Below are 12,164 nucleotides of genomic sequence, written 5' to 3' on the forward strand. Positions count from 1 at the left end.
TATGATCCAGGCTGATTCCTAGTAAAGAATCAACGTGTGAGCTGTTATTACTGCTGCTACTGATGCTGTGTGTACCTGATATGCCACAGGTGTACATAGCAGAGTGATCACTGTAATCCAGCAGGTGAACCCGTCAGTCACATACACAGTCAGTATGGTGTGTGTGTGTGTGTGTGTGTGTGTGTGTGTGTGTGTGTGTGTGTGTGTGTGTGTGCTTGTTCATGCACACGCGCACACGCATGCTCAACAGACTTTTTACAAAAATATCTCTCCTATGTAGGTGGTGAAAGAGCAGATATTTTATCCACTAGATGTGGTAATAGGTTTCCTTGGCTTAATTTTATGAGTTAGTAGGATGGAAAGATAGAAGAAAATACTACTTTGAAATAAGTGAAACATATCTGTTCCAATAAACGTAAAGAATGGGGGAAAGGTAAGCTAACATGATCCTCTCCGGGCATGGTGGTGCACGTCTATAATCCCAGCACTTGGGGCAGGCACAGCTCTGTGAGTGTGAGGCCAGCTTAGTCTACAAAGTGAGTCCAGGACAACAAAGGCTACATAGAGAAGCCCTCTCTTGGAGGGGGGCATGATCCCCCAGACCTGTGGGCTTCCAGCTGCAGCTTCTTTCAGAGGCAGCAATGCCTTTTGGTGTATGGGATAGTCAAGCTTTAAAAGATTTTAATTTATTTATATTTATGTGAGTGAGCATGCACACATTCACCATGCAGCACTGATGCTTTCAGAGGACAAAGAGGCTGTTTGGTCTCCTGGATCTGGAATTACAGGTGTTTGTGAGCTGCCTGGCATGGCTTCTGGGAACTGAACTTGGTCCTTTAGAAGAGCTGCAATTGTTCTCAACCACTGAGCCATTTCTCCTGCCTCAAGTCCATTTTTTTATAGCATCCTACTCTTAAAATTTTTTTATTCAGATTATTGTGGTATGGCTCCTGATTTCTATCTATCAGTCAGACTTGTGGAAAAAGCAGGGTTTTTGGTTTTGGGGGTGTTACAATATACTTTCTTTATGTAGCCCAAGCTAGCCCCAATCTTGTGATCCTTCTGTCTCTGTTCCCGAAGTCTCTCTCTCCCTCTTCCTGTCAAGCTTTGTTGACTTCCTATTGGTCTAAATTCTCCAGAGTTTAGTCAGCTCTCTTGAAAGTCTGTCCTCTAGATCAACATCCCCACACTCCCCACTCCCTTGTTCCCACACAATCGCCATCTGTCCTTCCTTCCGTGAGTTTGACTGTGTTAGGGTCCACATGGACAGGAAGGCACAGGGAGCTTCTCTTTCTGTGTCTGGCTTGTTCCACTAGGCGTGATGTCCAGTTCCAGCTATTTTCTTCTATTTCCATGTTTCTGGTTGGGATTTCTACCAGAACATTTACTCTTGAGACCATGTGTGATTTCCACCCTGACTTTTCCTTGCAGGCATGGTGGGACCTCCTGGGTTGCCAGGGCTTCCTGGTCCCCCAGGATTTCCAGGGGATGCTGGTGTTCCTGGAAGACTCAACTGTGCCCCAGGAAAGCCAGGGAGGCCAGGAGCACCTGGACTACCTGGAGCACCAGGACCACAGGGACCCCCTGGATCAGATGGTAAAGTTTATTCATTGATCTTCATTAACTCTTATGCTGCAATTCATATCTATAGTTTCATTCAGAAAGTCTACTTTTCTAAATACTTAAAAACTTGTATAACATTTTATAGGTCAAGTTGTTCATATTAAAACCTTTTTAATGCATATGGGAAATGACACTGACCTATCGGTTGAATACGTACAATTTATTAACTGTGAGTTTAAGTATGAATGATAAGATTTTATAAATTGATAGGTTTATTTTGTCAACACAGTTTTGATTTTTATTGGACTTATCTATGAGTTTGGCTTAAAAGTAAGGAGATGCCAAGCTCTGTCTTCTGCTTCTTTCCTCCTCAGAGACAACTATTTCCGCACATGTAGCTGGATCTCTTGATATTTGGCTCTACACTATCATCCAGCACATTTGTATTTCTATTGCTAAAGTTTTTGCTTTTGCTCATTGGCGTTTGACTCCTCCCTACAGACTCAGCCACTATTCACCACACCCCACTCTATATGTACACACTTTCCGTTCTCATTGCTCACTTGGAATGATAGTGTCACAGTTTGGGTTAGAGAGATAGCCAGTGTTTCCATTGAATGGTTTATAAGTGTACCCACCAGCTCAGCCTTTAGTGATGCATTTATCATTTTTAACATTTATTTATTTTTATATGCACTGGTATTTTGCCTGCATGTATGCCTGTGTGAACATAACATATCCTCTAAGACTGGACTTACACACAGTTGTAAGCTGCTATGTGGTTGCTGAGAATTGAACCCAGGTCTTCTGGAAGAGCGGCCAGTGTTCTTAACCACTGAGCCATCTCTCCAGCCTGATTCATTTATTACTTTTCATAGCAACATTTGGTAAATTGTCTTTTGTGTGTATGCCCATCTGTGCTTGCTTGACTTTTGATTTAGTTATTTAAAATTAATCTCAAACCTCCCAGATTTTTGTATATATTCTGTTGTCATATATTCTAACTCATTAAATAGCCTTATAGTGTTACTTTTAAAAGAAAAGTTTTCTGGACCTTTTTAACTTTTTCAAGTTAGTAAGGCTGCACTTTCGACTTATTGCTGAGATACTTGGAGCTTTTCATTCACTGTTATTTTTAAATTGTTTTTATAAAATCTAATGCCATCTCAATATACTATTGTAGAAACTATGACAAAAATGTTTGTACTCAGATGTGATTGACTCCTTGGCCTCTCTTCCCCCTCCTCTTTCTCTGCTCGCTCTGTCCTTCCTCCTGCAGATAGCCCCCTTCCCTTTTCACTTCTCACATACTCTGTTGCCCACCTCATGCCTTCCCTTAAAATAGTGGTTTGCAACTCCCACTCCCAACTATAAAATATTTCACTGCTACAGTATAACTATAATTTTGTTACTGTTATGAATTATAATGTAAATATTTTGTATGCAAGGATAGCTGATATGTGACCTCTGTGAAAAAGTCATTTGACACCCCCCCCCAAAGAACTGCTATCTTTAGACCTTTTCCTCCTTTCTCAAGAACCTCTTTCTGTTTTTTTTTTTTTTTTTTTTTTTTTTTTTGGCTTCTTTCTTCAGTTTCTTCCAGTTGAATATACATATTTAACCTTTAGAAGCTGTAATCCACATGTGAGAAAGAACATACCACATTTGTCTTTCTGAGCCTGGGTTACTTCCATATTATATTTTCTAGTTCTGTACTTTTCATTACAAATTTCATAATTTATTTTTCTTAAACATGGCATAAAATTCCATTGTATATATAAGCCACATGTCTGCGATTCGTTTATGTGTTGGTGGACATCAAGGCTGACTCCACTTACTTGCTACTGTGAAAAGAGCAGTAATAAACATGAATTCACTGTTACTCCTTCCATATCTCTCTAGTGCTTTACTTTCCACTGGTCAGTTGCTTATTCTCCCATTAGCCTTCCAGAGAACAATTCAAAATAAGAGAGTAAAGCTGGGGAATCACACAGACATAACACACCTTCGCTCTATTCGGTTGTCTGATGGATAGTTTAGGTGAACAGAAAATTTTGGGTTGGAAATCTTTCTTCTCAGGATTTCATTCTCCAGCCTGTAGTGAGAGCACTGCAAACTTCTATACTATGTTACTGTCTGTGCGTATGTTTGAAATCTATTTCCATTTTGGAAGCTTTAAATTTTTTTTATTCAGTCCCATCTTTCAGCTCTTACTGGATTTATAGTTTTTGTTTGTTTGTTTGTTTTGTGGACTTAATTACTTTTGTTTCTGAGAGTTTAGCTGATACTGTTGTTCTCTTTCAGTGTTCCCTTTTGCAGCATTCTGTTCATTGTTTCAGTGTGAAATAGTGCCCCCTCTACAGTTTTAATTACATTGTGCTTTACCCCGTTTTTTTCTTGAAACTTTGTTTCTTCTTTGTTTTTGAAGGAATGTTTTATTTTCTGCTACAATTTTTTGAGAGGAGTCTTTCCATATAAATATTTTATTATCAATTCATTGTTTGAGACTCTCTGTCATTCTACTATGTAAGCTCAAGAGGAGAGATTCTGGTGTGAAACCTGCTTTTTAATTGTTTTTCTTTTTTTCCCTTGTCATTTTCCATTGATGCTTGGATCCTGGCATCTTTAGGGTCTTCTGGGGTTTTAAGCCTTCTATTGTTGTTTTAGCCTTTTATCCTACTAAAGTGTCTGGAGAATGCAGAGTGTAGCATTTGCAGTCTGTGTCGTCTTTATCCAGATGTCTCAAAAGTTTTGCTTTTGCAAGCTGTGCTTTGTGGTTTCCTCACTGCCTGGCAATTGGTAAATGAGGGAGAAAAAAAAAAAAAAAAAAAAAAAGCATTGCTATACCCTGACTCTGCCTTTTGTTGTTCATGATTTATTTTGCTTTGGTATTTGTTGGTGTTATCTATTATCTTGTTCTGGAGCCCACTGACCTATGGCTGGCATTAAGAGTGTCTTTATCAATGGTGCTAGTAGAAGAAACATGATAGTTACATGGTCTATATGTATAGAGGGAAAGAGAGGGGAGGAAGGAGGAAAGGGTGGAGAAAGAAGAGGGAGAAGGAGAGAAGAGGGGGGAGAACTGCGACATGGGACATCATGAAATAAAACATAGGTCAGAGACTGAGAGTACACCACACTGGCGCCCTCCAGGGGACTTCATCTAAATCATGTGATTCTGTCTACCATATCCTTGCTTCCAAACAGTGACGTATTGTAGCCCTGGGTGCCCTGGACCAATGGGAGAAAAGGGAAAAATGGGTCCCCCAGGAAGAAGTGGAGCCAAAGGAGAAAAAGGCAAGTATGAATGAAAGATAGAATTTATACACGACAGCCACACATGGAGTTCCAGGGCGACGGTGCCTATGAGAAGGATAGCCTGGCATGCCATTCGGGCTTAATACTCACTTTTGTTACTCCTCATGAGAACTGCATGTCAATGTGTGTTCTAGTGCGCATAAGTCACCATGACTCAAGTTCTTCTGTCAAACAAGGGCTTCTTACACTTTGCCACTCAAGACCCATTTTTATCTGGAAAATTTTCATGCCATTTCAAGTGTATGGGTATATAAAATAGGCATACAAATCAAGCTTTTACTGCTGATACATAATGGAGAAATGTATTTAAAATAATTCTTTAATGCACATAAGTAGCATCTATTGAATGTGGAAGCAGGTTTGCATACTAATGTGATAGAGGTGTTTATTGTTATGTAAAGAATTCTATCTTGGCTGAATGTTTAATGCTGCAGGATGTAGACCATCTTCAAGGTTTTTCAGAGTAAACTGATACTTTGATTTTTATAATCAATGCTGAGAACATTGCTTTGCATAAATACAATGCCTAAAAGTACAGAAGCATATTTAGCTTTGTTTTAGGAAATTTTGTCCTAATCTCAAGCTAAACTTTATTCACACCTTGTTTTTTAAACTCAACTTAGCAACTCCACATCAACTTTAAAAATTAAACATTTTAATGTTTTTTTAAATACACATTACATCCCGATTGTAATCCCCTCACTCTTATCTTCCTGCCCTATTCCTCTCCCCTAGACCTCCTCCCCCACCATCTGACTACAGCCTATCAGGTCTCATCTGGATGGCCAGCATCCTCTTCCTCTGTGTTCCCATAGGGCCTCCCCACCAAGGGGCAGTGTTCAAATAGAGGGCACCAGAGTTCATGTCAGAGGCAGTCTCCCCTCCCCCACCCCCCACCCCGTTCTTCCTCCCCACTTCCCCATGTGGAGAATGAGATGTCCATTGGCTACGTCTGAACATAGGGTCTAGGTTCTCTGCTTGCAATGTCCTTGGTGCATCAGTTTGTATACTCTCCACCCTGGGTGCAGATCCACCATAGAGGCTTGGTGCCCATGGTTTATAAAAACAGGACTTCAGAGTAGAAAGAACACACATTCTTCTTCACGGAGCAACTTTGCTCACAAGCTTCTCATGTGCAGATTAGGGATCACTCAGATCTTAATGTAGTTTCTCTGTGGATCTCATGTGCTTTGGACTCACTAAATGCCCGTGGCTGTCTCCCTCCTCTGTACCTTGTCAGAGCCTTTTGGACAACTGGGCCAGCCAGTATGAGAGCAAGACCACAAACCAATTTGACTTTGCCAAACTTTATTTTTCAGCCCGAATGTTCTGATCATTAGGGGTGTTTTGTAGTGAATTAGCAATTGTAATGTGCCACTCGATCAATAATCCTTGCAGACATGTGTTTCTTTTATTAATCAGAGTCATGGCATAATTAGTTTATCTATATATTGGTGTACTTTATTCATTGTTTTTTGTTTCTTCAGTAACAGCTTTTAAAAAAAAATAGACTTTCAATTATTCACCAAAACTTCATGTTAGCTGTAGATGAGTTTAAGGCACAAAAGGATTCCATTTATTTAGAAAGTGTGTGCCCATCCCACACAGAGCAGCCCGGCTCCATGCTTCATTTCAGCCCTCCTGTTCCACGCTCTCACCCCACATAGACTGTACCAGCCACCCCTCTACACTGCCCCACGCTGCACTCCCACCCCCCAGTCATATGGACTCATCCTACAGAGGACACACAACAGACGCCACACTGCCACATCCTGCACTCCAGCCTCTTGCCACAGGGTCTCGTCCCACATATACCAGGCTAGAGACTCCATCCTGTCACATGCTGCACGCTAGCTACATGTCACGTGGTCTTGGTTTCCTGTGATAAGAATCATTCTTTAGTCATACTATTTATTTATTTTATTAAGTTATTTATTTGCTTTACATGACCACAGCTTCCTCTCCCTCCTCTTCTCTCAGCTCCTCCCTCTCACCTCTTCACTCACCGCATTTACCCCCACCTTGACCCCTTCTCCTCAGAAAGGGGAATGCCATCCACGGACATCAACCTGTTTTGGCATATCAAGTGGCAGTAAGACTAGGCACATCTTCTTCTACTGGAGCTAGACAAGGCCATCCAGTTCGGGGCTTTTTTCTTTTTGTAAAAAACATTTTAAAAATATTTTTGTTTGTATTTTTTTGTAATAAAAACATTCACTGGGGATTTTGTTAGGAAATATGTCAAGCTAACTTTCTACCTCTGTCTAGGAAATAAAGGACTCTGTGCCTGTCCACCTGGTCCCATGGGACCCCCTGGCCCTCCAGGACTACCCGGAAGACAAGGAAGTAAAGGAGACTTAGGGCTTCCTGGCTGGCATGGGGAAAAGGGTGATCCAGGCCCGCCTGGTGCTGAAGGACCTCCAGGGCCACCAGTAAGTAACTTCTACTGGTCATAATCTCTTCAAACAAGAGGGACAGAGAGAACTTGCTGTGCCCTTTCTACCTTGATGTGTGATACACATTTTATGTTTTAAACTTATAAACATCATAATGAGCAAACATATTCTTGTATCACCAACCCATCCACCCATCCACCCATCCATCCATCCACCCATCCATCCATCCATCCATGCATCCATCTGTCCATCATTCATTTATTTAACTAACTACTATTTATTAAATGTCTAATATGTCCCAGGCATGACTCTTAAGTTTCTAGGGTTACAACAGGAACAAGAGCAATATGTGAAGTTCTGGAGCTTTGGGGGAAGACCCAGACGTTATAGTAAACAAGTTAGTAAATATACAGTATTGTTATAACGAAGACAAAAGCCCACAGTCATATGGTGAAGCTTGAGCAGAGAAAGTGAGTGAGGGGCAGTACATGAAGTCCTGTGTTTTATCCCCAACACACACACACACACACACACACACACACACACACACACACACACACACACACAGTGGCTGGCAGAACCTGCAGAATATGGGGCTTTGCAAGTGGGTCGGGCTTGCCTTTTTGTCTTGAAGGACATAGAATAGCCTGGGGAGCCTTAAGAAAAGAGAAGCAATACTCCAATATTCATTTTAGATGGATCATCAGTTGCTCTGTGGAGAAGAGACCACAAGCAAAGGTGGATGCATAGGAATTAAGTGGAAGGTAGCAGACTGAAGGGTGGGTGGTGCTGTGTGGTAAGAGGAAGTCAGCTTCTACTAGACATAATTTGACAGGAGAGTCCAAAACTTGGCTACTGGGTCAGATACACAATACAGGGAAAATGGAAATAGAGTTATGGTCCTTTGTCTGAGCCACAGGAGGAAGGCAGTTGCCTTGGACTAGGATGAAGATACTGGGAAGATAGGCATTTGGTGGGAAATGATGTAGAACTGTTTGGTGATACTTACACAAACAAATTAAAATGCAAGTGTCTGGGTTGATGGTCAATTCAATGACTCGAGGGAGAGGTCAAGGCTGGAGGTCAGGAAAGTGGCTTTATTGGTGTCTATTTGGTGTTCAGTGCTAAAGTGTGTGTGTGAAGAAGCCACACAGACAGAATCATACATAGAACAGAGACATCAGGATCACTCTGATCCAAATGGTCCTCGATTTGGATGAAGGAAGTCTTAGCTGGGGTAACCTAGATGATCCTGCAGCCCACAGTCAAAGATCTGTGAGCAGCAGCTCGGCGAGAATCTGCCCATCACCATATGGCACCCACTTGCTGAAGCCAGCCTCCCATCTGTCTGGTCCCTACACATAACCTCACTGTTCACAGGAGATCTCCCCGGGAGACAGTCTGGAGACAGCCCCACTGGTCCTCTGTGCCGGGGTGACCTGTGACTCAATTCTGAAGTCCCCAAGTCGTTCTCCAATTCTCCTACAAGAATCTAATAAAAATGAGATTCTGATCTTATGTGAGAGTGAGGATTCCGCTTAATGTGCATGCGCCCCGCTCCTTGCCTGTGGTCTCCAGCCGCACCCTTCCCACACGTGCACAGCACACCTGCAAAGCTGGCTCTGCAGGAAGCCTGAAGGATGAAGCTCCGCATGGTCCTTGATGCATGAATACTGAACAGGCATGCTGAGATTACTCTGTACTTTGCATATCATAGTTCGTTTTGCAAAATTTAATTTTTATCGTGGTCAGTTATGTTGCTCCTTGATATTTTTAGTGACTCTAAAACAGTATTGTGGCTTTGTGTTTAGTTGCTTCCCAGGGCTAACATCACTGCATTGTGGACTAGTGTGCTTAGAGGTTTGGTTTGTTCTGGGAGTCACTGGGTTGACTCTGTTTCTGATGTCTCTTTCTACATTGCATTCACCACATTGTGTTTAGAGATTGGGATCAGAATAACGGCATAGGGGAAATTTCTTATTTCCCCTTCACTTTCTTATCAATTTCTGTTAATACTACAGTATTCCCTGGCCGATTTCCCCACCTTCAGCTCCATGGAAGATTTTATGTTACTCTCCCTCTTCTTTGCTCTCATTTTCACAGATCAAAGGCTAAAATAATTTAAAATATTTTTGATGATACATAGTTATTTAGCATACCTTTTATTTAAGACTCACTATAAAGTTGCCTATCCATATAGAATTCTCATGTATTCTTTCCCCAGGTTTAAAAAAAATTTACTTAAAAAATTTTGTGTGTATTTATGAGTACCTGTATGTATATATGTTTATTGTGTGCATGTATGTATGTATGAGCATCATGTGCATGCCTGGAGCATGTGGAGGCTGGAAGAGGAAGTCAGCTCACTGGACTAGGAGTTACAGGGTCTTCAGAGTCACCGTGTGGGTGCTGCTCACCAGTGAGTGTCCTCTGCAAAATCAGCAAGTGCTCTTAAGCACGGAGCCCTCTTTCCAGCCCCCCCACTCCATTATCTCTTTACCGGAGTGAACTGCTAAGATAAAAGAGGCATTGACACACTTCTGCTAACCCAGATACAGAATTACATAGCTCTTAGCACAAAGAACTTTGAGCTGTGCGCAGTAGAACCACCCTGAAAGGCAGGAAAAGAGACAAAACGATTTCCAAGCCAGAACCTTTAAACAGAGATTTAGAAAAGACGGCGTTAGACAGCTAGACAAGACCATGATGACTTCTGCCTTATCAGAATTAATTCAATGCACTGATTTTAACTTTTTTTTAATCAAGGGGAAGCCTGGTGCCTTGGGACCCCCTGGCCACAAAGGGGCAAAGGGTGACATGGTGTTGTCAAGAGTGAAAGGTGAGTGTGACCGATCACTTAGCCCTCTGACATTTTATGAATGATCTATGGGAATCCACTTGCATTGATTTCCCCTGTGACTTCAGATCAATTGTATATAATTTAGGATTGTTGAGATTGCCTTAAAAGTAATTTCTGTTCTTCATAGAATGGTGTGGCTGTTGAGCACTGAATCTCCTGCCTCTTATTTGAAATAATAAATGTTTCTTTAGTGACACATTCAAATCTTCATTGTGGTTAAATTGAGTTTGAAGCAAAATCTCTTTTGACTTGCCTTCTGCACTGTAATTTCCTCTATTATAATTACAAGCAACCAATGCTTATTTTGAAGTAGTTTCAGGGAATAATATAATTTATTGACCTCCTAGATGAAACAACTAGGTGTAGGGTCCACACTGGGACACACAGATCTGTGGCTTTGAATAACATCGTGACACTGTCTTCATATCCTTTATCTCCCATTGGGTTCCCATATGCCTGACATTCTCTGGCTACATGCCCCAGGAATGCCATGCACGAGGCAGCCCCCAGTCCTTGACATCAGAGATGCTGTGTTAGTTATAGGCAGAGAAATAACTTCGAAAGGATTGTGCAGTTTAGGGCAGTAATCTAACCACCAACTCCTCCATCCTGTAAGACCAGGAATAGAATGTTACATGCGCTGCCATTGAGTCAGGAAGCTTCCATGACTGGTCCCTACACATATCACCCCTTTGTTAAAATGAGAAGAGGAGAATTTCCCAAGTAAAGAGAGCCAGTAGTTTTTGCAACTGCCACCCTTCCCTTGTTTCTTTAATGGTTTGGGTGACTTTGGGCCACTGAGTCACTCAGAAGACTCAACAAACCCTCACAGAACACAAAAGGCTATTATTCTTAACTGGAATCCTTTCATCTCTTCTAATTCACTCCCCATGTGTAAGAGCTCACAAGTCTTTTGCCTTCTTTTCTCAGGGCAAAAAGGAAAAAAAGGACTTGATGGGCCACCAGGATTTCCAGGGCCACAAGGACAAGATGGTCAGGATGGACGTGCTGGAGAAAGAGGGGATGCCGGGCCTCCAGTATGTAGAGTTCTGCTATAGAATTTAATTTTCTGATATGCTCATACAAGCAAGGCTGGCAGCTATAGTTCAGGCTTGCACACAGTAGGGATAAAGATTTATTGTATTTGTACCCACAGACACGGAGGGTGATCTGGGTAAAAAGTCAATGTCATACGAAAACTCATTTGAGTTTTTCCTTTGTGTGTGTATCTACCACTTGACTTACTTATTTTATATGATATATCTGCTGTTGGTGGTTCTCTATACCACTTCTTATTCTGTATATAAGGTATACGATTCATTTTCTGTGTTTGCGGCATAGCATATACATCCATATCATATATATGTATGCAAGTATGCAAAGTATGCATATAAAATATTAGGGAGAATCTTAATTCATTTAAATCACACTTGCTGCAGAGTTACTGCCTTTTAAAAATCTGGGATTTTAAATATGTAGACTGCTTTGAATTCGTGGGCTTGGAAAGATTAATAATAGACTTGTGACCTACCATTCCCAGGGGGACCATAAGGATGCAGTCCCAGGTGAGAGAGGACTTCCCGGACTGCCAGGCCCTCCAGGGAAAACAGGACCTGCAGGGCCTCCAGGCCTGGGATTTCCAGGCCTACCAGGAGAGAGAGGCCTACCAGGAGAGCCGGGGAGGCCAGGCATGAGGGGCTTTGACGGCATGAAGGGGCAGAAAGGTAATTTTTGATATTATTTGTGTGAGGGAATATTAAGTGAATTTATAAAAATTAAAGGCAGTTTCTGTGAGCACAGTTATCACTTCTCTGCAGGCTGGATAAATAAATTTCATTTGGGTGCTATGGGAAGCTTGCAGACTGTCTAGCAACAAAAAGCATTATAGCACAAATACTCTAAACAAGTCCACTAAATGTTATCCCCTTTGCTTCTTTGTTTGTCACACCAAAACTTTGTTTTCTTCATTTCTCACTATCAACTTATGAAGTCCAACTACATTTAAATCATTTATATGTATTAAAAGT

The 12,164-nt window shown here is 41.6% G+C and overlaps 1 protein-coding gene across 1 annotated transcript in view; it reads left to right on the plus strand.

Moving 5' to 3' along the window:
- The window catches only part of Col4a4 (collagen type IV alpha 4 chain), a 113,374-nt gene that overhangs the window by 58,389 nt on the left and 42,821 nt on the right, over positions 1 to 12,164 (plus strand). The window contains 6 exon segments of the mRNA XM_051153994.1: positions 1,432 to 1,596; positions 4,771 to 4,860; positions 7,150 to 7,313; positions 10,044 to 10,116; positions 11,068 to 11,174; positions 11,678 to 11,861. Of these exon segments, the coding sequence (XP_051009951.1) occupies positions 1,432 to 1,596; positions 4,771 to 4,860; positions 7,150 to 7,313; positions 10,044 to 10,116; positions 11,068 to 11,174; positions 11,678 to 11,861 (783 nt within the window).

The sequence above is a fragment of the Acomys russatus genome, chromosome 12 (assembly GCF_903995435.1).
Source record: "Acomys russatus chromosome 12, mAcoRus1.1, whole genome shotgun sequence".
NCBI classification, from domain to species: domain Eukaryota; kingdom Metazoa; phylum Chordata; class Mammalia; order Rodentia; family Muridae; genus Acomys; species Acomys russatus.